Genomic DNA, 27,502 nt, shown 5'->3' with positions numbered 1-27,502 from the left:
GAGCAAAAGAGAGAAACTTAAGCAGGCTCCACACCCCGTGCAGAGCCCAATGCAGGGCTCGATCTCACAGCTCTGAGATCACGATCTGAGCTTAAATCAAGAGTCGAACACTTAACTGACTGAGCCACCCAGGCACCCCTAAATAACCCCTTTTAATGGCTACATCATAATAAATGATAAAGATATCTTTTATTTTTCCTAAAAGTATCTTAGTAGATGCATTGAATCTAGGCTCCCCTTAAAAATTTAAAAAGCATGCAATTTAAGAAACACAAGATGGTTTTGTTTCACTGACCTATAGTACCAACCATATTAAATTAAGAGGGCCTGCAAATACTCTGAACAAAATGGTTTCCCTTACTGAATAACAAGCTCATTTGTTTCTATGGCAACTGCAGCAGATCTTTACTGAGCACCTACTAAGTGCCGGCATGACTCCAGGTGCTGGGGACACTGGTGAGTTAGCTGTGTGGGATCTCTGCCCACAAAGTTCAAAAAACTAGGAAGAAATAAGAAAAATACCAGGTATTAAAACCTAACCTGACATTATGTTTTCCTGGATAGCATTTAAGCTGACATTTTGGTCCTGAACTCTGTAGATTGAGTCAAATTATATATTATAATTGTATTTTCAGGTTTGAAGACAGTAAAGAGCAAGTAAATTATGAGTCACTTTTCTGCGCCCTGAACTGGAGAATGAATCCATTGCCCGAACTGGAAGCACCATCGTACTTGAAAGAGGTAAAATTAACACCGGTTTTAAAAACCAGCTGTGGCTACCTCCATTGCATTTTTAATATCCTTTATCTTAAAAATTATTTTTCAGCATAAAACATTAACACCAGGGCTTTTGGAAAAAGCACTGATGTATTTCTGGGCATTTGTGTTAAAGGCTAATTCACTTTCCATGCTGAGCGAACATCTGCTCTATAAGAACATGACTTTTCTTCTGCAGCTGAATTTTTTTTAACCTCAGTCGCATCCAATTATATGGAAAATAGGATAATAGGTTACAGTTATAAATAGATATAAACACTGTTATCAAGGGATTCTGCTAACATCATCATGAGCCACGAGAACAAATCTCAAATAGTGCATTTGTCAAGAATCCCCAGAATGTCTGTGGCTGTGCATACAGGTTTGCCTTGGGTGAAACAGTATAGGATGAGGTGGCGGGGTTGGGGGGGGCGCATTTCACAGTGGAGCCAAATTTAAAATAAAAATTCAGTAGAAAAATGCTTGGTTAGGGAAAACAAAGTTCATGTGATCGGGTGGTGCTCTCAACATTGTGGAATTGTCTGAATTCTCTGAGATCTCTTTGGACCAATTGTCTTTAAGGAGTGGGTGGGTGGATGGCCGTTTGTTTATATTTTAACATGCTCCAGAAATTGATTTTCTTGGGAAAGTCCCTTGATAAAGCAAATGTCATGTGATTACTCCCAGAAAAGAGGCATTTATCCCTCCCGGTCTCCACTGACCAACTCATTCTGGCCTGAACTGGTCTAGTGCCCCTGGGGAGTTCCCTCAGGCATGCGACTCTTCTGGAGTGGCAGGCGGCCTTAGAACTTCCAGATGGTTGGGAGACAGTGTTGGCCTTTGGAGTCCAACACAACTCGGGTTGAATTCTGCTCTGCCACTTACTTAGCTGAGTGACTTTGGGTCACATAACTCGCTCATTTCTAAGTTTAATTCTCAGACAAATCGTGACTAAGTAGGCACTCTCGGCAGGTTCTGTGCTCCATGTTGGGGGTCCAGAGATGAAGGTCATTATTGCTACCTTTTGGTCGGGGGGAGGGGCACCTGATGATGGCAGAATCAATACACTCATGATTAGGAGTGTAGCGTGATACAGCCTGAAGAGGATGGAATGGGAAGAGGAGGAAGCTGTTGGGGTTGGAGGGGCAGGGGCAGAGGAGTCAGGAGACAGGAAGTCTCCTCAGGGGAGGCCGTGCTTGAAATTTCAATGACAAATAGGAAGAGTCAGCAAGGGAGGGAAGTGGCATGGTTGGGAAAAGACATTCCCAACTGAGGCTCTGGGCTAGGGGGGACAGCATGGAGCTTGTGCAGAACCAGAAGGAATTGGTGTGGCTGGAATGAAGGCACGAAAGGAGGAGTGGAAAAGGCTGAGGCTGGGGAGGCCAGCAAGGGAGAGCTTTGAATATTGTCCTACAAGGTCTGGAGACCATGGAGAGATTTCAAGGAAGAGAGCGACATGATCAGCTTGCTCTAGCTGGACGGCGGGTACTTCGGAGAGGGGCTGTGGACACAGGTAGACTCACTGGGAGGCTCTTGATGTCCCGTCGTCACCATAACAACTGTAAACACTTACCATGTGCTAAAACATTACCCTAAGGCCTGAAAATCTATCAACTAGTTTAACCCTCATAGCAACCCTACGAGGTAGGTGCTCTCAGGGTCCCCATTTTAGAGATGAGGAAGGTAGAGAAATGGCAAGTGTGTGGTAGATTCAAGAATCAGAACTCAGGTCTTTTTCACTGCAAAGAATAAAAAAGAAGAACTCTTCTTTTTTAATGTAATTATTATTGAAGATACTGGATTTAATTAACTAAAATCTGAGATACCATCACAAAAGCAAATCAGTACTGTCATTTGGTAACCTTATTAATTCTCATCCATGCAAATATTTAATGTTGTATGTACAAAGAAAAATCATAGACGGAGTTTTTATTCTCACTTTCTCACTCAGTGTTATAGTACTCTGTATTGTGTATCATCCAAATATTTGTCTCATTAGGACTTTTCTCCAGTCCCCCCCACCTCCTGCTCTGAGTCCTGGGCGGTTGAACTTTATGGGCTGTGTCAATGGGTCCCCCAGTGCCCTGGCCCCCAATTGAGTTGGCCAGTGCGATGTACCAGCAAGAGAGGGGAGGGTGGGAGGAGAAGGAAATCCTTTCCTTCCCTGCTGGTTCCCATGGATTGACTGCCTCCTCCATATAGCTCCCTACCACTCCAGGCTCCAGTAACCACCATCTCTTGCCCCTTCAGCCCCAGGTGGTGGCACTGGCTCCCTGTTGCCATAGTCCTCGAGGGACTGGAGGATCCCCTGTTGGTTTTCCTAAATGCTTCCCACAACTTCATAAATAGTCACTTCATTAAATTCCTTTCAACTTACACAATTTGCTCATGTCCTCTGTTTCCTATGGCACCCTGAATGATGCACACACTTCTTGCTAGATGGCGACTGCCTTCGTTGTACTTTTCCTTAGTTCCTCCTTCCCTCCTTTTCTGTTTTGCCCAATCCACCACCCAAGTGTTCATCTGTATGTTGGGGGCTTCATCACTAATTGTACAAAATATGATTGTACCACATGCATTTATTGGCGGTGTGTTTCTCTTACTTAATGCTACATCATAGGCAATCTCTCTAGTTTAATACGTATAGACCTGAGCCATTCTTGAATAGCTAGCTGTAATATGGATATAGAATAATTTATTCATCCATTTTTCTGTTGTTAGACATTCAAGTTGTTTTTACACTTTTGCCTCTGAAAGCGTGGTAGCTTATTACTTTAATTTTTATTTTCCTGATGACTGAATTTGAATGAAATTTAATGACCTTTGGGTATAACAACCCACGGTTGTGGGTTGTTTTCATAGCAACCCAGCATGCACAGATACAGCAGAACCAAAGTTTCGTGAAACAATACTATTCTGACTACATGTGGTGCAATGCCATCTTGTCTTTCTTCCTTTGTTCCTTTCTTTCCTCCCTCTTTTCCTTTTCTTCTCTCCCCTCCCCCACACCCCTTCTTTCTCTCTTTTGAATGTTGTTTGTGAACCATTAAATTGAATTAAGGGCCCACAGAAGGCTCTCCACCCACACTAGAAGAGGAGCCACCCCATTGGAAGGCCCAAGATTCCCTCTCCCCTTAGCCACCCCTCCCCCATTTTATCCCTTGCATACTCTGTGACTGGGACATGACCCTGAGTTCAAATCCTCAGCTCTGTGATTGACTAACTGGGTGACTTTGTGCAAGTCACTCAACCTTTCAGGTTTCCTCCCCTCAACAATGGAGATAAGAGTAGTACTTCTGGGGCACCTGGGTGGCACAGATGATTAAGCTTTTGACTCCTGGTTTCAGATCAGGTTGTGATCTGGGCTTATGGGATTGAGCCCCAGTCAGGCTTCCTGCTCGGTGTTGAGTGGGCTTAGGAGTCTCTCTTCCTCTCTCCCCACTCCCATGCTCTTGTGTGTGTGTGTGTGTGTGTGGTGGGAGGTTCGTGCATACATACATGCTTTCTCTGAAAGAAAGAGAGAGAGAAAGAAAGAGAGAGAGAAAGAAAGAAGAGGGGAGGGGAAGGGAAGGGAAAGGAAAGAAAGAAAGAAAGAATAGAACTTCCATCTGGGTGGTTGTGAGGATTGAGTTGATACACGTAAGACACTTATCACCACATCTGTCTAGCAATAAGGGTTTAAATGTTAGCTATTATTATCGTTTGTAAAATGGGGAGGTCTTACTTCCTCAGGTGAGGGTGCTGGGCCTTGAGCAGTCACCTTCCAAGGCTAAGAGCAGCAATTCTATGTTTAAAGGAAGGAGAACAGTGGGGGAACAGGAACGTGCTTCAGCAGTGGGCTCTTCCAGTTGTTACTCATATACAGTGAGAACTTTACTCTTTGGGTCTCTTCTCAGCTCGACTGACCAAGCCTAGAAGCAGTCCAGTCTGGGGGAGACATTTGGAAGGGGCCATTTCTTTCCCGCCGGTTTAAGAAAGACAGGAACATAGGTATAAAATGGTACCAATTTAACTTAATAATGAGAACGTAACTAGATCCCAAAGTCTACAGCACTCTGGTATTCCTAAGCTTGTTATTGTTTCATAAAGAGGATATAAGATAGCTTGGGAATGTTACCAGCGAGTCTATAATCTCATGTGAAAATATTCAGTGGGAATGGGTTGAGCACGCTGTTGCATAGTTGATAGAGCACAATCAGTAGTGAAAAGTACAGTCTCTCCTGAACCATATAAGTGTGCTTAAATGTTCCTGTCCGATAATGCCTGGAGACACTCGGGTCAGAGCCCTCTGCACAGTTTGGGTTCTCCAGGAAGCAGGTGGAGTTTAATGTGCGAAAGGTTTATTTGAGAGTGTTCTTGGGATCAATACCTGTGGAAGGGAGAGGAAGGACACAGGAGTAGGCGGAGGGAGAAATTGAGCCAGCCCACAGAGTTCTGGAGCTAGAATGGCCTTTCAGAGCTGTCCTGAGATGGGCCACAATGGCTTGGCCTTTATCCCTGTGCTTGCTTTAGGAAGAGGGTTGACCTTGGGTAATGTGACTCTTTGCAGCCAAGACAGCTCTGTAGCCGAGGCCATCCCTGAAGGGGGACTCTCGGCAGCTGGGCCACCAAGTCCTTCCTCAAGGGGATTCTGGGTGGTACATCCTAGCTCGGGAGCCAATTGTTCTTGAAGCTCTTGTTTTCAGTTTTTACTACAAATAATTAGCGTACAGTATTGTATTAGTTTCAGGTGATTTATGCACATCGCACAGTGGTCACCCAGTTAGCTACCATCTATCTGTCACCATACAATGTTATTGACTATATTCCCTCTGCTGTACATTACTCCCCTGTCTTAGTTATTTTATAACTGGAAGATTGTATGTCTTAATTCCTTTCGCCTATTTCGTCCATTCTCCCCCCCCTTACCCCCTCCCCTTCCCCCCACCCCTTCGGCGACCATCCATTTGTTCTCTGTAGCTATGAGTCTGTTTCTGTTTTGCTTGTTTGGTTGATTTTTTTAAATTCTACATATAAAAGAAGCCATAAAAGTACTTGTCTTTTTCTGTCTGATGTATTTCATTTAGCATAATGCCCTTGGGGTCCATCTATGATGTTGAAATGGCAGGATTTCCTTCCTTTTTAATGGCTGAATAATATTCTCTTTTACATATGTCCTGCAGGGTTTTTTTTTTAATTTGTTCATCAACTGATGGACACTTAGGCTGATTCCATATCATGGGTATTTTATTTTATTTATTTTTTATTTTTTTAAAGATTTTCATTTATTGAGAGAGAAAGCACAAGCAGGGGGAGCAGCAGGCAGAGGGAGACGCAGACTCCCCACTGAACAGGGAGCCCAACACAGGGCTCAATCCCAGGACCCTGGGATCATGACCTAAGCAGAAGGCAGACATTTAACCAACTAAGCCACCCAGATGCCCCCGTATCATGGCTATTTTATTTTATTTTTATTTTTAAAATATTTATTCATTTGAGAGACAGACAGAGCACAGGCAGAGAGAGAGGGAGAAACAGACTCCCCACTGAGCTGGGAGCACGAAGTGGGGCTCCATCCCAGGACCTGAATTGTGACCTGAGCTGAAGGCAGATGCTTAACCATCTGAGACACCCAGGCGCCCCGTGGCTATTTTAAATAATGCTGCAGTGAACATAGGGGTGCATATGTCTTTTTAAATTCCTGTTTTCATTTTCTTCCAATAAGTACCTAATAGTGAAATTGCTGGATCGTAGGGTAGTTCTATTTCTAATTTTGTGAGGAACCTCCATACTGTTTTCCACAGTGACTGTACCAATTTCCATTCCCACCAAGAGTGCATTTTCTCCATGTTCTCACCAATACTGTTATTTCTTACCTTTGTTATAAAAGCCATTCTGACAGGTGACAGCTGATATCTCATTGTGATTTGGATTTGCATTTCCCTGATGGTTAGTGATGTCGAGTATCTTTCTGTGTACCTGTTGGCCATCTGGTATCTTCTTTGGAAAACTGTTTATTCAGGTCTTCTGCCTATTTTTTAAATCATATTGTTTGGATTTTTGATACTGTGTTTTATGAGTTCTTTATGTATTTAGGATGTTAAGGCCCCCTTAGGTACGTCATTTGCAAATGTCTTCTCCCGTTCGGTAGGTTGCCTTTTCATTGATGGTTTCCTTTGCCATGAAGAAATGTTTTAGTTTGATGTTGTCCCACTTGTTTATGTTTGCTTTTACTGTCCTTGAAGCCTTTGCTGATTGTTCTTGGCATCAGCTGGGAGCCTGGCAGTGCAGCACAGCCCCATCCCCAACCCTACCTCCCTATCACTGCCTGATCTTTTGCCCATGGTGGAGAGTTGTCAGGAGAGCAGTTAATCCTGGAAGAGGTCAAGGAGGAGCCAGACCAGCTGTGGAGGTCTGTGGGGGCCCAGTTGGGCACAGAAAACCTCTCGCTTAGAGCTCTGGGGATTGCCAACATTTGGGGAGGTTGTCCCCGCCAAAAAGTCACATGTGGGACTTTAGGACGAGATCCCCCAGGTCATGAACATGACCCAGCCCTGAGGGTGACGTGAGAGATTCGAGTTCTGTTGAGAGCAAGGGATGGCATGTCCGTGTTAATGGACAGGACAGATGGTTGGAGTAGAGATTTAGGCTGTCTTCCCAGGCTAACCTGATTACCTGCAATGTATGGGGTGATCAGGGAGGGACTGGAAAAGAGGAACAGGACTGGTGGCTTCAGCCAACCAGGGGCTGAGTAGGAGGTTGTTCTGGTACACCAGACATGGGATTGGAAAAACAGGACATTTCTCCGAAACAGGGAGCACAGTGATGGGGATCCCTGAAGTTAGCACTATTCAGCAATGAGAGGAAGCTGGTCTGTAGGCTTGAACTAAGCCTTCAGTGCCCCACCCAGTGCACAGAGCTGGCTAAGTCCCTTTACCAGCGAGGTTCCAGTAGGAAATGTACATACACAGCACACTCAAAGGAGTCAGGGATACGGACTGAATGAAGGGAATGTTGCCAGAGGAGTGGCTGGGGTTACAGGAACCCGATCAGGGACTAGCAAAAGCAGGAAACCATTACCATCCGTAGGTCTGAAAAAGCAGAGCGGGACCAGTGGTAGTAGAGCCCAGTGGAGGAGTGGGAGCAGTGGCAGCAGGTAGTCTCAGGTAGCCACTGCCATACCATAGCCAGGCAGGGAGGGAGAAGAGGGAGGGAAAGTGGAATCAATAGCCTGATCTCTTGCTGCTTCCCACTGTCTGGACCCACTGAGCAGCCAGGAAATAAGGAAGCTCAGTGAGTGATGCAGTCCACAGAGGGTGGCCTCCCAGGGATGTGAGCTAGGAAGAGGAAAGAGGGCAGAAAATGGATCTTCTGGGGGCCAGTAGAGAATGACCCAGCACAGTCCGTTGCCAGAATAAAAACTTGGGCTCAGGCAAACAGACCTCACAACCAGGGTATGAGGCCAGGTCCAGATAACAGCTCCTGGTGCTTGGTCCACTGGATGTCAGGACTGGTCCCCCGGACTCAGGTGGGACTCCCCTGCATGTGATGGCTAGGTGGTCTCAGCTAATAGGGCTGGGGTCTAAGAACAAACGAGTGAAATTTACAAAGAGGACTGTGGTCCGGGGCTCATCTAGCTTTGATTAGTCCTTTGGTGAGCAATTTCCCTACATGGCCGGGCATAAGCTGACTGTCATCCACCATCTGACTCTTGACTGTGGCCTGTAGCCTTAATTCTCAGGAGCTCCCTTGGCTGGGCCTCTGCCTGCCTCCCACAGTGGCCCATGGTGAGCCACCAGGGCTGTAACTGACCTCCCACTCCCTTGTGTGACGATCTATGGTTCCAGCATGTTGCCCTGGCCCTGTCAAGGCCTGGAGACCCCATTTCCATTCTGTTGTGCTTGCTCACAGATGGTTGCTGTTAAACTGGCAGAATAGGGCCCACCGTTTAGAACCTATCTGGTTAATCTCCGAAGCCACGTTTTAAAAAATAACACTAAATTGGTTCTCGTATAAATTTTATAACTTGCACTGTGTGACTGGCGTCTTATCTTTTGACATTTCTGAGAAAAATTGGATGTGGCTTCATTTTATGAGCACTATAACTGCCAGACCATTAGCCATGCACTCTGCAGCCCTCTCTTGCCGCAAAGGGTGACATATGGCCTTGGCATGGGGAGCAGGGGGCTGCTCGGGTGCACCTTGGGATACGTCATTGGACACCCCACTTGGGGAAGATCTTCTTTTCATATTTAGAGCATAGACTATCCTGTGACGTTTTATTGTCCCAATCCTGTGAAAATTAAGTATTCTTCCCAATTTGTAGACAGGAAGCTGGGACTCAAAGGCATTCCTAAAGGTAAAGATTATATAGTTAGGGGCTATTGCCAGCTCTAATAAATAAGCAGTTATTTCTAAGAGTTGAGGTTGAATTTAGCAGTTGAAATTAAAGACTATTAGTCATTCTCATTAGATTTTAAAAGTAGCTGATAAACACAGACCAGTTACCTAACACAAAACTGTGACCTAGTAGGGACCGATTCTGCCAGAATCTACTTTGATTCGAAGTACGGGACGAGGTCATCTTGAATCATATGCAGAAGCCTACCACTAGAGCTCAGCAAAAATTCCTGTCCTCTTGGAAGCTTTATTTACCCTGGAAGGCAGCTTCAAGGAAAGGTTTCTTGTTTAAAGACCACACCTGTGTTTTAGCTACACTCACACAGATGACAGCTCCGTTGAAGCTTTGTCTAGGGCGGTGGGAAGCGACTGGGACATATTGGCATTATAGTAAAGACAGAAATGCTTAGGCATATAAGCAAATCTCCAGGGTTTTTATTATTGTTGTTGTTGTTGTTGTGTGTGTGTGTGTGTGTGTGTGTGTGTGTGTATGTTAATCAATGAGCTTTTCCTTGTGACATCTCAATGCTCTTGATTATCTCAACAAATACTTGCAAAATTTCTTCCCCCAATTAATTTCCCTTTGATTCATGGAAATTTTAATTGTTTCTACAACTTTGTCAATTGAATTACTTCTGAGGTCACGTCAACCTATTAGAAGGCAGTAAATCCAAGAAAACCACAGTTTTAGTTCCATACACCCTACTGGACTTGTCTACAAATTCATAGATGTTTCCTGTAGAGACGTCTTTTTTTTTTTTTTTTTTTTGAGCATGGGGAGGGGAATAACAGTGAAATCACTAATATGATTCCATCAGCCTTACATTTGGGAGGAATAAAAATAACCTTGTTTCAGTGAAGCGTGGAATTTAATTGGCTCCCGATCTTTTTCCCCCTCATGCATCTGGTGGCCAGTACTACAGTAGAAAATTTTAAACTAGAAGGAGACATAATCCAATTAAATTTCCTTTTAAAAATGTCAAAGCAAATAAATCCAGAACCCATGAGCTCACACACAGCTTTGCTATTCTCACTGGGCAGCTGCTGTTCACTGGGTTCCCAGCCAGTGTGCCATCTTTGCTTCAAGGTTGTATGATTTTACAGATCACCAGCTACATTTTTTTTCACCGTTGATGAACAAGTAATTTATTGCCAACTTCTTTGACATGGTCTGTAGCTTTAGTCAAAGCCAGCGTGGAAGATGCTGTGGGGCCTCCTTGCAGACAATGATTCCCAGCCATTTTGGAGTCGTGACTGTGCATCATTGTTGCATTCTGCTCCACATCTCATAGTTCTTCCTCCTTCCAGAAAATATTCCTTTGGAGGAAATTGAATTTAGTTTTGTGCTTGGGGCGCCATCTCTTGAGTTACCTGGAAGTCACATTGGAGACTCTGGATCCACCCACCAGTTTGTCAGGAAGTTGCTGTGTTCTGAGCTGTGCTGTGACTTTCCTAGACATTTTGTTAATTCTGGTAAACACAGAATCACACGGTGTCTTTGCTTGCCTTCCTCAAGAAGCTGACATGGAGATAAGGATTCGAGTGTATATAGATTGTGAGGAGGATGGAGGGAAGACTATTAAGGGAGCAGGGAATGAAGAGTAGAAGGGAAGGAGCTACCACAGGGCTTAGCCTCAAACCAGTAACACATGTTGGTGACTGGAGCTTAATGCCTCTGGGAAACTCAGGGATCCAGTGACCTACATGGACTCAGCGTTTTCCCACCCAAAGCGCAAGGGGGGTGCGCTATTCATCCATCAGCTCCTGTCAGTCATGGGTGAGAGCTGCTCCTGACGAGGGGGGAAAAGAATGAATTCCCGGGGAACTTGTGGCATGTGACAGGGGCAGCCAAAGTGGGCCTCGGAGGCCAAAGGAAAGCTTTCAGGCAGAGGAACACGAGTGCTGAAAGTCGGGCCGGTGAGGGCCAAAGTGGAAAGAGTGAGAAGCTCAGGAGGGGCGCCGGCACAGCCTGCTATGCACAGATATTTAAGATGGCGGATATGCACAGTCAGGGGGCTGTTTTACAGAAACTCCGGCAGCTCATCCTCATCTGGAAGGGGGAGGATCCGCAGCTGTGGATGGGCTCTCCTGTTGTAGAATTACCACACAGTTATTTCCACTCCCAATGTACGTGCGCTGCAGGGAATACAATCTGACCTGCACTTTTCTTCTCATTTTGTGGTGTAGCATGAATAAAAGGTCAGTGAACACAAAGACTATTTTTATTCACTGCCCAGATTGTCATAAATATTATGTAATGCAGAATATTTGTGGATTTATTAGAACAGTTAAGCAGTGGGAGTGTGGGGTTTCTCGTGTCACCAAAGGCCTCTTTATTTTGTGGAGAGTTTGCCCATGTGATTTCTTTAGATGGACCCAATTACAGGCAAGACTATAAAGAAGATACTTTTGCCCTCTACTTTATCGTTGCCTCCCCTCTGCTGAGTTGCTTAAATCCTTTCTTCTGTTTTCCCATCCTCCTTTGGATCTCAATTTAATTTCTGTTCATCCATTTAAACTAGTACCCATGAAAATCTCCCTAAAATTAGGGGTTGGCCACAATTCTGGTTCCAATTCCAATATGTGGGTTTTTTTTTTTTCCCACATACCAAACAATTCTTGACACCAGCTAAGGGTCCTACAATTCAACTCAGTTCTAACTTGATCCATTCAGAGACAACATCAGATCCCACAGGGTGTAAGGGCTCAGTCCCACAAGACTGCCCCTTCTCCCCGCCCCCTTCAGACACCAGTTTATCACCTGTGCTTCTGGTCCACTGGCTGTAAATGAGAGGTTCCCATGACCCCTCCCCGGGTTCAGTGAATTTGCCAGAGCAGCTCACAGAACTCAGAGAAACATTTTACTTCCTATATCACTGGTTTATTATAAAAAGATGGAACTCGGGGCGCCTGGGTGGCTCAGTGGGTTAAAACCTCTGCCTTTGCTCAGGTCATGATCCCAGGGTCCTGGGATCGAGCCCCGCATCGGGCTTTCTGCTCCGTGGAGAGCCTGCTTTCTCCTCTCTCTGCCTGCCTCTCTGCCTACTTGTGATCTCTGTCTGTCAAATAAATAAATAAAATCTTCAAAAAAAAAAAAAAAAGATGGAACTCAGAACAGCCTGGGTGGTAGAGGTGCATAGGGGGAGGTAGGGGGAAAGAGTGGGGAGTTTCCAACCTCTGTGCACATGCCACCTTCCCGGAATCTCCACGTGTTCCTGCCAACCCAGAAGCTCTCCAGTTCCTCTCCTTTTTGGTTTTTATGGAGGTTTATTACAAAGGCACGATTGATTAAATCATTGACCATTGGTGATTGAACTCAACCTCTAGCTCTATCCCTGGAGGTCAGGGGGATGAGACTGAAAGTTCCAGCCCTCCACTTACAAAGTCTGTTACCCTAGCAACCAGCCCCCATCCCTTGGTACTTTTCAAAAATGTCTCATTAACATCACATAAGGCACCTTATCCCTCTCATCACCTTGAAAATTTCAAGGGTTTTAGGAGCTCTGTGCCAGAAACAGGGATGAAGACCAAATATACATATCTTATTATGAATCACAATAGCGTATTGGCAGTATATGGGTTCCGGGTTCCTCAACCCCTGCAAACATGCCTGTGGCATTTATCAGGTATTGGGGCAGAATAAGTCCCTCCCACCTGGATCCTAGAGGTTACTGACAAAGGGAAGTCAAATCCAGGGAAGTGGTATTAATTCTAGAGAGAGAGCATAATGGGACTGGAGCATCAAGAAAGCATTGCATGAGCCATGGGGTTTAAAGTGATCAAGATGTAAAGAAATGGACTGTTGTGGTCTTTTCATCTCAGATCATCCTTCATCTCAAACCTCAAGATATTTACTTGTGTTTCATTTTGTCCAAGTCTGGCTTATTGCTAACAAATTTAATTCTCCTCTCCAAAGTCTTGAGTTGCCATTATTCCAATGTGAGTCCCTCGGTTTCTTTCTCTTTTATTGTTAGACATCAAATCATGATTCCTTGCTCAAAAACAAGACACTTTTGCTGCCTAATGAAGAAGCTATGAGGGAAGGGACTTCTAGAACTGGCCTGTTTCATAAAAGAATCCATTCCCCTGATAATTTCTTTGCAATGATATGAGTTGCATAATGTATTTTATTCTTTTTTGTATTGAAAATTCGTATTTAAAAAAAAACCACCCTATCCAGGAAGAGTGATTTTGAATGCATATATTTGTATTATATTCTTCTATAACACTATCAAATCTAAAAATACCATTTAAGAGCAAAAATTGCTCTAAGTTTTGTAATGAAATTTCTGAGGACATGTTGAATAGTTGAATGACTGTTAATTAAAATATGTAATTTTGTGTGTGTACATATATGTGTGTGTATATATGTACATACACACACAGTGATTTACTGCTTCTTGGTGTAGGAAGGACATTTCACTAAGTTCCGTGTGGTATAAATAAGCCCTAGGCCTTGATTTAGGCTTCATCCATCTGGATGGCCATTTCCTTCTTTACACAGCCAGTTGGAGGTTTGGGCTCAACTTCCAATGTTTGGCAGGAGACATTCTTTTTTCTTTCTTTCTTTCTTTCTTTCTTTCTTTCTTTCTTTCTTTCTTTCTTTCTTTTTAAGAGAGTACATGTATGTGTGTGCGTGTGGGGTGAGGGTGGCGGCAGAGGGAGAAGGAGAGAGAATCCTAAGCAGGCTCCATGTCAAGTGCAGAGTCTCACGTGCATCTCGATCTCACAACCTTGAGATCATGACCTGAGCAGAAACCAAGAGTCCGCCTCTTAATGGACTGAGCCACCCAGGCGCCCTAGGAGGCATTCTTGAGAAAGAAAAGGTGTGTCACTTCAAGAACAACATTGTTCTCTACTCAGCTTTTCTAGAGTAAAATGGTAGGATCAAATGTAGCCATGCAAGATGAGAGCCGGCTGCTTCTAGATTGGCCCAGGCTGCCAGGCTTTGGAGGGCAGCTCAGCAGATGAGGAGAACTCTGGATCCTCATGGCTGAGGTTACAGTCCAGGCTCCTCTGCTTACTGAAAGTTTCCTGGACAAGCAACTTAACCCTTCTATGCCTCAGTTTCCTTTTCTGTAAATAGGTATCATAATAAAACCTGCCTCTTAGGGTTTTTCTGTGATAAAAACTTTAAAAAGTACCTTTACATAGTACATAGCTAATAAATTTATTAGTAATAGTAGTATTACTAATCAGTGTAGCTAGCAGTTCAGATTTTAATAACCGAGGTCTTTATAAAGCATTGCGGGAGTTAACACTGAAATAATGCTGCATAACAACCCGCCCCCGAAATTTCAGTGGTTCTCAACAACGGACATGTATTTTTCTCATCCATGGGCCTATAAGTCGGCTGGCCTTGATCCACCCATGCCCTTTTTTTTTTTTTAATTTTATTTATTTGACAGAGAGAGAGGCAGTGAGAGACAGAATACAAGCTGGGTAGTGGGAGAGAGAGAAGCAGGCTTCCCACTGAGGAGGCAGCCCGATGCAGGGTTCGATCCCAGGACCCTGGGATCATGACCTGAGCCAAAGGCAGAGGCTCAACGACTGAGCCACCCAGGCACTCCCACCCATGCCCTTTTGAGAGGCAGTAGCATGTTGGGCCATGTTCTTCTCATGGCAGTGACAGAGGGACAGTAGTTTAGGCCAAACCATCCAAGCATGTTAGAGCCCCTGTTTGGGGTACACCTGCTAGCGTTATGTAGGCCCAAGCCAGTCATGTGGCCAAGCCCATATCACAGGGACAGGAAAATAGACTCCACAGGAGGGTCTGCACAGTCGCATGGCAAAAAGCAGGGGTATACAATTCCACCACACGGAGGGATGAAGACGTGAGCGTAAGAATTCAGTCTACGTCTGCCTTGAGAGTAAGCTACGTATCAAGAGCTTAGATAACAATAAGAAACCATTCGATGTTGCATGTACAAGACTGCATTTTGACATGTGGCTATAATTATATCCGTCTTTGGTTCTTTTCCTAGAGATGTGAAGACGAGTGGCTCGGGATGCCGTCACCTATCCCTGCGAAATACATAAACTACGTACGCCTTTTAAAGGATGTGTTCGGCTTAGAGGAGGAGTAGCCATATGCCAATTTCGGGCAACTCCCTTTGATTTCCTGCTCTCATTTCACTAAGTTTATTTCAGTAGATATAATTTCATTAAAAAAAAAACCAAGGTTCATATTGAATTGAAATCCATAGGCCACAGTTAATTCCCTTTTGTCATTTTAGTTTTTCAGAACATCGTGTTACACTACTGATGTGCCAGTGTTATTAAAAATGCCATTTAAAGAAACGTCAAACATTTTTATTACATGTCTGATTTATTAATACCCAAGAATCTGACGGTAATTTTCTATCCAACATAATTTGATTCATTGCAACACAAAAAGAAAATTACTTTTGACAGCTATACATGACAATATAAAATCAAATTATATCTGAGCAATAAGTTGTGATTCTATTAAACATTTTTTGAAATTTTTTTGACACATGTTTATTACTTATATAATTAAATTTTGTAGCAACCCACCTTATCAAAATAATGCTTAGACCTCTCTAGAGTGAATGTACTTATTTTCTGAAATTAGCAAAGCTATGGGAAGGACTCCTGCCCTTGCCACAACACATACACACACACACACACACAGTCACACACAAACACACGCACACTTAGTTTGGGAGAGAAATTGAAACATATGCAGGGTTTAGATTTTTAATGCCCATTTTATTTCTAAAGTTAGCTGTTATCTTAGGAATATATGCATGTATATATAATTATAGTATGACCAAAAAATGTTTTATGTCTCAAATATGTAGGGATGTGAATGCTGAAGATTTTGAGAGATCTTTTTTGGTTCATTCTCCACAAACACATACCACCCACCCCAGAGGTTTAAATATTCTAGGACTGTAGCATGTTTCCCTCCTGCCTTTCTCTGGTTCTATTTTGATGTTTCTTCTAGGCCTATACGTTCTGAGTCTCAGCAGAACTTTTCTCATGTAGTGTATATTTGATGAAAACTCCTCACCATTGACCTCTGGGAATTCACTGTGAGAGGTTTGTCCCAATCTACCCCAGTCTCCAGTGTTGGATGCTGTGTACCCTAACTCTGGGTGCCTGGTGTTCTCAGACACAAGAAGAAGCCTATGGGAAAGGGGGGTTTCCACAGCTACCTTTTGGGGATGGCTTAGAGGAGGGGAAAAGGAACTAATATGTCAGGGGCCCCTGCCACTTCATTACTCCTACATTCCACATTTGTGGCATCTTGCCTAGAAATGAGCTGGCTTCTTGGCACTCAGAGGTACCAATTCGGTCGACAACAATGGCTCTTTCTTTCTTTTTTTTTTTTTTCTTTTCTCTTTTTTTAATCAAAGCTGATCAATAAACTATTTCTATATATAAACGTAGGTTCATTCTCCATGTGCCTCAGTTAGAATACACCCCAAAGGACTTTCCAATAAACTGGAATACTCAACTTACATACTAGAATCATTTACCCATAAAATCTCATTTTAACTCCTTGATTTTTATTCCAGGTTTGTTTTGTTGGTTTTTTTGTTTTGTTTTGTTTTTTCAAGACAATTGGCAGTGCCAAGCCATTTTGTCACTTTAAGATTTTTCATTCCCCAGAGAGCAAGCTTTTAGAAGGATGAACTTTCTCTGGAACTTTTCAGGCTGACACATTTGTCACTTACCTATTCAACTCTTCAGTCAGTTGTCTTTCCCTCAAGATTTTAAATACGTAGATAATTTAGCCCTTGTACAGACTTGTGATACAGTTCACTTGAGAAGTGGGAAGAGAAGAGGAGAAGCAGCAAACCAATGATACGTTCCTGAGTTTGTGGGATGACAACGGCTGTTCTGTTACATAGATGTGTGTCGCTGCCCTGGTTATTTGCAGTTCAAGCCCACAATTAGCAATTAAATGGCCATTATAGAAATCATGCCGATAAACATGATACATTGCAGCCATACAGACACTTTAAATAATTACTCTTTTAAAAACTAAACCATATACTGAAGGAGATTTATAATTTAGAGATAATATCCCCATTAGTAAAGTTTATGACCCAATAAACAGCTCCCACTAGTTAATAAATGCCAAAGCCATAAAAACAAAGACTATTAATGTAATAGAATTTCTGTGCCTCCCTCTTTTGCTGGTGGTCTCAAGGCACTGAAGGGAAATGCTATCTTAGGGAAAACATTTATTCTCATTATGTAAATATCAATGAATTGTCTTACAGTCCATCTGGAAATCTCCCAGCCCTGCCTCGGTCCCAGGTGGTCCCCAAATGCTGATGCGTTTCACTTAGGTTTTGGGCCTTAGATAACTCTGGTTTTCGGCACGAATGAACCATGTGGCTCAAATCTTTAAGGGAGGTGGTGAAGACCGGCTGGAATTTCTGCCTCTTCGTTTCCCTCTGAAAAAGAGAAATCCCAACTCTTACCATTATTCCGGATGAAGAACTTTGTAAAGTTTCCCAGTTTGGGCATACACTTAAATTTTTAGCTGCCTCTTCTCTTTCCTCTGAAAAAGAGAAATCTCAACTATTGTCATTGTTCCAGGGTAATCATTTTAAAAGCAGTTTCACAACCTTTGCATCTACTTATATTTTTAGCTGCTCACATTTTCTCATTTTGGTGGAAAAGCAAGGGCTGTCTGTGGAAGTCTGGGTGAGTTGAAGGTTAATAGAGGCAAACCCTTTGTGCTAAGAACGAACAGTTTTTTCATATTCCTGCAACCGTGGGAATGATTGATGAAGTCATTTGAAAGCCCAGATCACATCATGTCTTTTCAGAAGAAACTGATTGAAAGCTGTTGAGGTTGACATGAAATGGTTTGCTGAGTCATTGCTGTCAAGTATGGATCTTGTCAGCAGATGACTACTACATTGGCAGTGTTTATTTGCCTCATTCTCCCTTTTTAAAAAGATTTGCTTATTTGAGAGAGAGCGAGCAAGCATGAGCATGAGCTGTGGGGAAGAGCAGAGGGAGCAGACAGCCTGATGCGGGACTCGATCCTAGGACCTGACCTGAGCCAAAAGCAAACGCCTAATGGACTGAGCCACCCAGGTGCCCCAGGAGTGCTGTAACTTTGATGCATTAGGATAGTTTCAACATTTTGCCTACTTTATGTATTGCCACTGATACAATTAATGACAAACATACCATTCTTGGTCTTTTTTTAATGCTATACTATTTGAAGTTTGTTTTGTGTGGGGGGGTGGGGTGGGGGGGTAGATCTTCTGGGCAGCTTTGTGGACCCCTCAGTGGTGAGTTTGAGATATTTAAATTGTCCTTCCTTTCAAAGAGCAGGGAATTATTGATGAACAAAATGAAATTTCTAAAAAAAATAAAAAAACCTTTTCTTCCCTTTCCAACTTGGATTTATTTATCTCAATTTGAATGAGGACTGTTTTAGTCTTTGCCACTCATTCCTCATTTCCCTGTCCCCTTCTCCCATATGTTACGATTTTCCTCTAAGCGAGGCAGAGGGACCCTTCAGAAATAGCTTGATGAAATGGCTGAGTTTTCCACAAAATATTTATGATGCTCAATAATACAGAATCCATTGAATAATGAATTGTCACATTCCCAGTTATATGTATATTCTTTTTTGTTAAGAATATAGTGTCCTGAATTTTGAATATCCTTCAGAATCAGTCTGCAAATGACCTTCCAGACAAACAGCTTCCAGATAATACTAAACATTACTTAAGTGCTGGGTCTCTGTCCTAATATGTGTTTGGGGAAAGTTTGAATTGCTTCAAGTCGAAGGCAAGTTAAGACCTTTTCAAAAATGAGGCTTTTCAAGTTGACCGAGCATCTGTAGAGACACAGTGCTTTTCAGTTCCCAAGAGAACATAATGTGTAAAAATGGAAAACCCACCGAGAGGCAAGATCAATGAAGCTATTTCACAAAACAAACCTGTGGTGATAATGAAGCAAACATCATGATTACAGAGGTAGCACTGACTGGATAATTAGCTGCAGAGAAATCGGAAGTCGCCCCCACTCATCATCTTCTACCAGGTTATGCAAAATAAACGTTTGCGTTCAAGGTCAATTAAGTTCCTCACAATCATGGAGTTCTGAGACTAGAATGTGCATCTTCTTTGCATTTGTTCCTGGTGCCCAGTGAAATTCCGTGCAAGGGGACTTCCGAGCCCATTATGTGTCTGGTGTGGGGGCACAGGACCTCAGGGGTCAGCGCTGCTGCTCAGAAGCAAGTGGTAAGGGCTGAAAAATGTGGCCAATGAAAAACTCCACGGTGGCTCAGCAAGGAGAGAATTAATGACTGGCTGGAATCAGTAGGGGCCTTTACTTCTAAATACTCATTAGTTTAAGCAGTGAGGCCTGATGTTATGCAAGTTAGACAGGAAAAAGGGGACCGCCCCTCCCCATTGTCTATTCTGAACAGAATATGCACATTTAACTCAAAGTGGTGAATGGTTCAAATACATCAAACCGACTATTCATCAATCTCCCAGCTTCGTGGGCTCCGCTTCGCATCTGTGTAAAGCCAACAATAGAGGAAACGCTTGTTATGACCCCACAATAATATTAAAATCCAGAGGGGTGGGTAGCTTGTGAAAAACACAAAATGCAACCTCCTTTAGAAAAGTTCCACCAAAATCATCTTTGTTTCCTTTTCGTACTCTGTCTCTACAAGAACATCTGACTGCAGTAGGAACTTGGTAAAATTACTTTTTTTTCTTTTTCTTTTTTCCCTCACTTGCTAGCACTGCTGTTCATTATTGCTGTGAGGCCTCTCACTGAATACAGAACAGGAGCTGAAAAGCCATTTCAGACTGCTGCCGATATCGGCCTCCCCCCACCACCACCACCAAGCCCCCATCCCGTTTTCACTGTGACCGGAGCATGGAGAGTGACAAGGGAAGTGGCAAGAGGTGACAACTGCGGAGGGGACTCCGGGCAAGAATAGGGACCACCTTGTGTGTGTAATGCACATTATAAGCAGCTTGTTCATCCAAAGGGCATGAGAAGTTACTGGAAGATTTTAATTGGGCGGATGGAAAGATCATGTCTGTATTTAAAAATCTCTGGCTGCTGGGTGTGTGTGTGTGTGTGTGTGTGTGTGTGAACTACCAGAGTGAGTTTGGCAGCCGGAAGGCTGACTGGAGGCTGTTGCCAGAGAAGTGATTGATGGTTTGGATTAATGTCAGTGAGATGGTGAGGTTGGTGAGAAGTGGCTAGACTCATGGCACATTAAGGATGTCAGAGATGAAAGAGAAGAAATCAGAATTAGGCTGGGTCGTTTTGACAGCTGGGTAAATGGTGGTGTCATTCTTTGTGCCAGGATACACCAGGGAAAAAATCCGATTTCAGAGGGTGTATACACAGCTCTGCCTTGGGCATGCTCACTTAGGGAGTCTGTGAAACAGATACATGGAGATGGAGATAAGGCAATTGGATTACCAGGTCTGAATCTCAGTAAAATTGGTCTGGGTTGGAAAGGCATATTTGAGAGTCATCAGAGTATGGATAGTAAATGTGAATTTAGATTAAGATTGCGCAGAGGGAGCACGGTGTCTGAAAACCGTAATGCCTGTCATCTAACTGACTAATTTTTAGGACACAGCTTTTACTGACATTCAACGAACTGTTGTACATATTAAAGTGTGCAATTTGATAAGAGCACATATGTGTATACCTGTGAAATACCACCCCAATCAAGATAATATATTTTCCCCAAATTTCCTTGAGGTCCTTGGAAATCCCTCCCTTCCACACATGCCCATTGTAGGGGAGGAAAAATATTTTTCTCTCTACCCTTCCGAGTTCTTGGCTGAGACGCCCCTGTAATAAAAGCTTAGAGAAGAACAAACAGAAGTTGATTGATATGAGTACCTCATATATACATGAGAGATACCCAGGGAAACTGTGTAATTCTCCAGGGTGACCTAAGTCACCACCTTAAGTACCATCTTCAGCTAAAGACGAAGGATGGGTGTGTGTGTGTGGGAGGGAGGGGAGCCGTTATGGCAGGTGACCAGGAAAAGCAACATAAACTTGAGGGTAAGTTCGGTACTGTGGGTTTAAATCAGTGCCTTCCCCATCGATAAGTTTCTAGACATTTAGTCATTCTCTTTCTGGTACAGAGAGGGAGACATACTTGCTAATGGAGATTTCCCTTGTAAATATGAATGTTCCTTACAAAAAGGTAATCTCTGCTGTGTTTGCAGAGCTTCTCAGGAGTCTGCTGTTTCTCCAATTTATCAGCTCAAAAATAATCCTTATACCAAATAGGCATATTTTGTGGGTGGTATATTTTGCTCCATTCACCATTTCCCATGCCCAGGCAACAAATGAGTGGTTTTCTGTCACTATAGAAAAGTTGACATTCTCTAGAATTTTATATAAATGGAATTATACAGGATGTACTTTTTTTGGTTTCTTTCATTCAGCATAATTATTTTGAGATTCACCCATGTTATTGCCTGTACCAATATTTTTATTTTATTTTATTTTATTTTATTTTATTTCCGAGTAGCATTCCATGGTATGGCTATATCATAGTTTAATGCATTCTCATGTTGGTGGACTTTTGGGTTGTTTCTAGTTATTAACATATTACAAATAAAGCTGCTATGAACATTCATGTATAAGTCTTTGTATGCATATATGGCTTTCATTTCTCTTAACTAAATGTGTAGGAGTGGAGCAGCTGAATCCTATGGTTGATGTTTATTTAGTTTTTTGAATAACTGCTGTGGGGAGGAAAAATAATTTTCCCTCTATCCTTCTAGATTCTTGGCTGAGACTCCCTTCCCCACCTCCCTACACCCACTGTGAAAAAAACAAACAGATGAATAGGAAAAAAACATGTTTAATAATGTCTGTGTACCTTCTGTATACGTGGGAGAGACCCAGAACAACTGAGTCATTCCCTGAAATGGCCCAAGACTCTACCTTAGATACCATCTCTAGATAAAGACAAAAGGTACTGGTGGGGGGTGGGGGAGCAGTTTGGGGAGTTTACCAGGAAAAGCATAGGAAACAAGGGTAAGGCTTATGCAAATTTAAGTTCTTGCCTTATGCACTGGCAAGGGTTTCTAGAGATTTGGAGTCATGCTTCTCTTTGGGACAGAGGAAGACACACAAATACAGATTTCCCTTATACGTGTAAATGTTTCTTACGAAAGGGTCACTTCTACTTAGGGTTCACAGCTTCACCTGTGTCTGCTGTTTCTTAAAAATAAATAGCTTAAAATAATCAGTGTGCCAAAAAGACGTATTTGGGAGTGATAATTCTGCTTTCCGTCATTGTCAAGCTGTTTTCCAAAGTTACTATGCCATTTTACTTCTCTTCCAGTATCCCGTAAAGTCCTGGTTCCTCCACATTTTGCCAATACTTGGTATGGTGGATCTTTTAAATTTTAGCCATTCTAATAGATGGGTAGGAATTTGTCATGGTTGTTTATTTTATTTTATTTTTTAAAGATTTTATTTATTTATTTGACAGACAGAGATCACAAGTAGGCAGAGAGGCAGGCAGAGAGGGAGGAGGAAGCAGGCTCCCTGCTGAGCAGAGACCCCAATGCAGGGCTCGATCCCAGGACCCTGAGATCATGACCTGAGCCGAAGGCAGAGGCCTAACCCACTGAGCCTCCCAGGCGCCCCTATTTTCTTATTTTTGAGGTTTGAGAGTACCTCATCTGCTCCACGTACAAGTGCTTTATCAGATACGTGATTTCCAAATATTTTCTTCCAAACTGTGGTGGTCTTTCATTCTCTTAACAGGATCTTTGGAGGGTAAAAGTTTTAAATTCTGATTGTCTATTTTATCAATTTGTTCTTGTATGGATTACTCTGTTGGTGTTATATCTTTTAAAAAAAAATATTTTGTTTACTTATTTGAGAGAAAGAGAGGGAGAGCATGAGCAGGGTGAAGGGCAGAAGGAGAAGCAAACTGCCCACTGAGCAGGGAGCCTGATGTGGGCTTGATCCCAAGATTCCAGGATCGTGACCTGAGCCGAAGGCAGACGCTTAACTGATGAGCCACCCATGTGCCCTGTTGGTATTGTATCTAATAAATGTTTGCCTAAACCAAGGTCATAAAGGTTTTCTTCTAGAAGTTGTATAGTTTTAGGTGTTTAATTTAGATCTAGAATTCATTTCTAGTTAATTTTTATTATGGTGTGAGTTATGGCTACATGTTTATTTTTTTGCATATGGATACCCAGTTGTCACAGTATCATTTGTTGAAAAGACTATCTTTTTTCACTGAATTGTCCTTGTACCTCTGCTGAAAGTCAATTGTTGATACATATGTAGGTTTATTTCTGGACTTTCTATTCTGTTCTATTGATTTTTATGTATCTTTACACTGATACAGCACAGTCTTGCTCGTTGTAGCTTTCTAGTAAGCCTTGATATCAGTAGTGTTAATTCTCTGATTTCACTCTTTTTTTGCATAATGGTTTTGGGTGTTCTACATCTTTTGTATATTCATAATGAATTTTAGAATAAGCTTGCAATTCTGGGCACCTGGGTGGCTCAGTCAGTTAAGCATCTGCCTCTGGCTCAGGTCATGATCCCAGGTTCCTGAAATTGAGTTCTGCATCGGGCTCCTTGCTCAGCGGGGAGTCTGCTTTTCCCTCTACCTCTGCTGCTCTCCTGCTTGTACTTGTTCTCTCTCTTTCTCCCATAAATAAAATCTTTATAAAAAAAAGAATAAACTTGCAATTCTAAAATCCTGCTAGGTGTTTTGATTGGTATTGCACTGAATCTACAGATCAGTTTGACATCTTAATAATATTGAGTCTTCCGACCCATGAACATGGTATCATCCCATTCATTTAAGGCTTCAGTTTAACCCCAGCAGTGTTTTGTAGTTTTTAGTGTATGGGCTGTGCACATATTAGACAAATTTTTCCCTCTATTTCAAGTTTCTTAATGCTAATGTAAATGGTAACTTTCTAAATTTCATTTTCTGATCCTTGGTGCTAGAGGAGAAAAATACAGCTATTTTCTGTACATTGATCCTTGTATCTTTCAAACTTAATAAACACATTTATTAGTCTTGTGGCTTTTTTATAGGCATCGTCAGATTTTTTCATAGACATCCACATGGATGAGTAGAATTTTCACACAGATGGTATTAATCTATGAAAAAGGTCTTACTGTTTCATTTCCAATCTGGATTCTTTTATTTCTTTTTTCTTATCTTACTGCACTAACTAGTACAGTGTTGAATAGAAGTGGTGAGGTTGGACATCCCTTTCTTGTTACTGAATGTAGAGGGAAAGTGCACGGTCTTTCACCATTAAGTATGTTGTTAGCTACAGGGTTTCGGTAGACACCCTTCATCAGGTTTTCAAAGTTCCCTTTTGTTTCCACTTTGCTGAGAGATTTTATCAGGAGTGGATATTGGATTTTGTCACATGCTTTCACTGCATCTATTGAGGTGATTATATGATTTTTCTTTTATAAGTTCATTAAAATTAAGTTCATAGAACATCAAATAAACTGTCTTTAAGTATCAATTCTGTGACATTTACCATGTTCACAATAGTGTACAACCACCACCTCTGTTTAGTTCCAAAACATTTCATCACTCCCAAGGGAAACACCATATCCATTAAGCAGTCACTTCTGATTCAGCCCCTGGGAACCACCAGTCTGCTTTCTGTCTCTGTGAATTTACCTATTCTAAATATTTCCTATAAATGGAATCATACAATATGTGACCTTTTGTGTCTGACGTCTTTCACTTAGTACAATGTTTTTGAGGTTCACCTGTGTTGTAGCATGTATTAATACTTTGTTCCTTTTTATGACTGAGTAAGAGCCCATTGTATAGATATACCACAGTGTGTTTATCCATTCATCAATCGTTGGACATTTGTGTTGTTTCCACATTTTGGCTATTGTGAGTAGTGCTACTGCAAACATACATAGACATGTATTTGTTTGAGAACCAGTTTTCCGTTTTTTTGTTTTGTTTTGTTTTGTTTTTTTGAGAGAGAGTGGAGGGAGGGGCAGAGGGCAAGGGAGAGAATCCCAAGCAGCTTCCAGGCCAAGCTTGAGCCCATGCAGGGCTCGATCTCATGACCCTAAAATCATGACATGAGTGGAAATCAAGAGTTGTATTCTCAACCCACTGAGCCACCCAGGCGCTCCCACTTTTCAGTTCTTTCATGTATATACCTAAGAGTAGAATTGCTAGATCATATGGTAATTCCATGCTTAATTTCTTGGAGAACTACAAAACTGTTTTCCACAGCAGCTGAACCATTTTATATTCCCACCAGCAATGTATGAGGTTTACAGTTTTTTTACATCCTTGCTAACACTTGCTATTTTCCTTTTTTTTTTTTTTAAGATATTTTTTATTTATTTGACAGAGAGAGAGAGAGGTCACAAGTAGGCAGAGAGGCAGGCAGAGAGAGAGGGGGAAGCAGGCTCCCCGCTGAGCGGAGAGCCCGATGCAGGGCTTGATCCCAGGACCCTGGGATCATGACCTGAGCCGAAGGCAGAGGCTTTAACCCACTGAGACACCCAGGTGTCCCTCCCCCCTTTTTTTTTAAATATAGCCATCCTAGTTGGTGTGAACTGGTACCTCATTATGGTTTTTATTTGTATTTCCTTAGTGACTAATGATATTTAGCATCTTTTCCTGTACTCGTTGGCCATTTTTGTCTTTAGAGAAATGTCTGATCAAATCCTTTGCCCATTTTAAAATTGGAAATGACATTGATTTTTGAATGTTAAACTTCGCATGATTGGAATAAACCTTAAATTAGGTTGTGATGTGTTATCTTTATATATTGCTACGTTCAGTTTGTTAAAATTTTGTTTGAATTTTTCTCCTATGTTCATGAGGATATTTATCTGTAGTTTTCTCATGTTTTGGTCTGGTTTTGATGTCATGGTAATGCTGGCCTCATAGAAAGAGTTGGGAATATTACTGCCTCTTCATTTGTGGAAGAGTTTGTATAGAATTGCTATTGTTCCTTCTTTAAGTGTTTGATATATTTAACCAGGGCTGCCTTTAGTTTGCTTTATGGGAAGGTAGTCTTTTTTTTTTTTTAAGATTTATTTATTTTAGCAACAGAGAGAGAGAGAGAGCAAGCGAGCATGTTGGGAGGGGCAGTGGGAGAGACTCTTCAAGCAGACTCCCCACTGTGTATAAAGTCTGACTCAGGGCTTGATTTCATGACCCTGAGATCGTGACCTGAGCTGAAATCAATAGTCAGATGCCTAACTGACTGAGCCACCCAGGCGCCCCTATGGGAAGGTAGTCTTAAAAACTATAATCTTGTGGCATCTGGGTGGCTCAGTGGGTTAAGCCTCTGCCTTCGGCTCAGGTCATGATCTCAGGGTCCTGGGATTGACCCCCACATTGGCCTCTCTGCTCAGCTGGGAACCTGCTTCCCCCTCTTTCTCTGCCAGCCTCTCTGCCTACTTGTGATCTCTCTCTCTCTCTGTCAAATAGATAAATAAAATCTTAAAAAAAAAAAAAACTACAGTCTCAATTTCTTTAGTAGATACAGGGCTATTCAGGTTATATATTTCTTCTCTAGTGAGCATTGATAGTTTGTGTTGTTAAAGGAATTTGTCCATTTCACCTTGTTGAATTTATTGGCTTAAAGTTGTTCATGATACTCAGTTCTTATCCTTTCAGTATCTGAAGAAGCTTTAGTGATGTCAACTCTCTCATTCCTGATACTGCTAATTTCACTATTCTTTTTTCTTTTTCCTCCTGATCAGTCTGGCTAGAGATTAATCAATTTTATTGATCTCAAAGAAGCAGCTTGTCATTTCATTAATTTTCTGTTGTGTTTTTGTATTTTCTGTTTTTTCTACTCTGATTATTATTTCCTTTCTTCTACTTGCTTTGGGTTTAGTGGGCTCTCCTTTTCTAATTTTTTAGTTTGGAGGCTGAAGTCATTGATTTGAAGCCCTTTTTCTTTTCTAATACAGGCTTTTAGTCCTCTAAAATCCTCCTAAATGCCCCTTTAATGGCATCCCATGAATTTGGATATGTTATTCCATTTTCATTCAGTTACTCTCTTATTTCTCTTTGATTTCTTCTTTGCTCTACAGGTTATTTAGAAGTGTCTTATTTAGTTTCAATATTTGGGGATTTTCCAAAGATCTCCCTGACAATCTAATTTAATTCCCGTAGTTAGAGGATATATATATGTATGACTTGTATCCTTTTAAATTAATTGAGACTAGTTTTATGACTCAGAATATGGTCTATCTTGGTAAATACATCATGTGCACTTGGAAATAATGTACATTCTACACTTCTTTCGTGGAGTATTCTATAAATGTCAATTAGGTCAAGTTGTTAAAATCTATATCCTTACTGATTTTCTGTCTA

At 42.1% G+C, this 27,502-nt stretch overlaps 1 protein-coding gene across 2 annotated transcripts in view; it reads left to right on the top strand.

The window, feature by feature from the left end:
- Positions 1–16,551, top strand: part of EFHC2 (EF-hand domain containing 2) — a 186,538-nt gene extending 169,987 nt beyond the window's left edge. For both annotated transcript variants that reach the window (XM_080795161.1, XM_080795162.1), the window contains exons 14-15: positions 636–741; positions 15,120–16,551. In XM_080795161.1, coding sequence (XP_080651287.1) covers positions 636–741; positions 15,120–15,221 — 208 coding nt within the window. In that variant the 3' untranslated portion in view covers positions 15,222–16,551. The remainder of the gene's footprint in view (positions 1–635; positions 742–15,119) is intronic.
- The last annotated feature ends 10,951 nt before the right edge of the window (positions 16,552–27,502 follow it).

This window comes from Martes martes (genome assembly GCF_963455335.1).
Source record: "Martes martes genome assembly, chromosome: X".
In the NCBI taxonomy this organism is placed as follows: Eukaryota; Metazoa; Chordata; class Mammalia; order Carnivora; family Mustelidae; genus Martes; species Martes martes.
The sequence above is the reverse complement of the archived record's forward strand: the minus strand, read 5'-3'. Positions and strand labels throughout refer to the sequence as shown.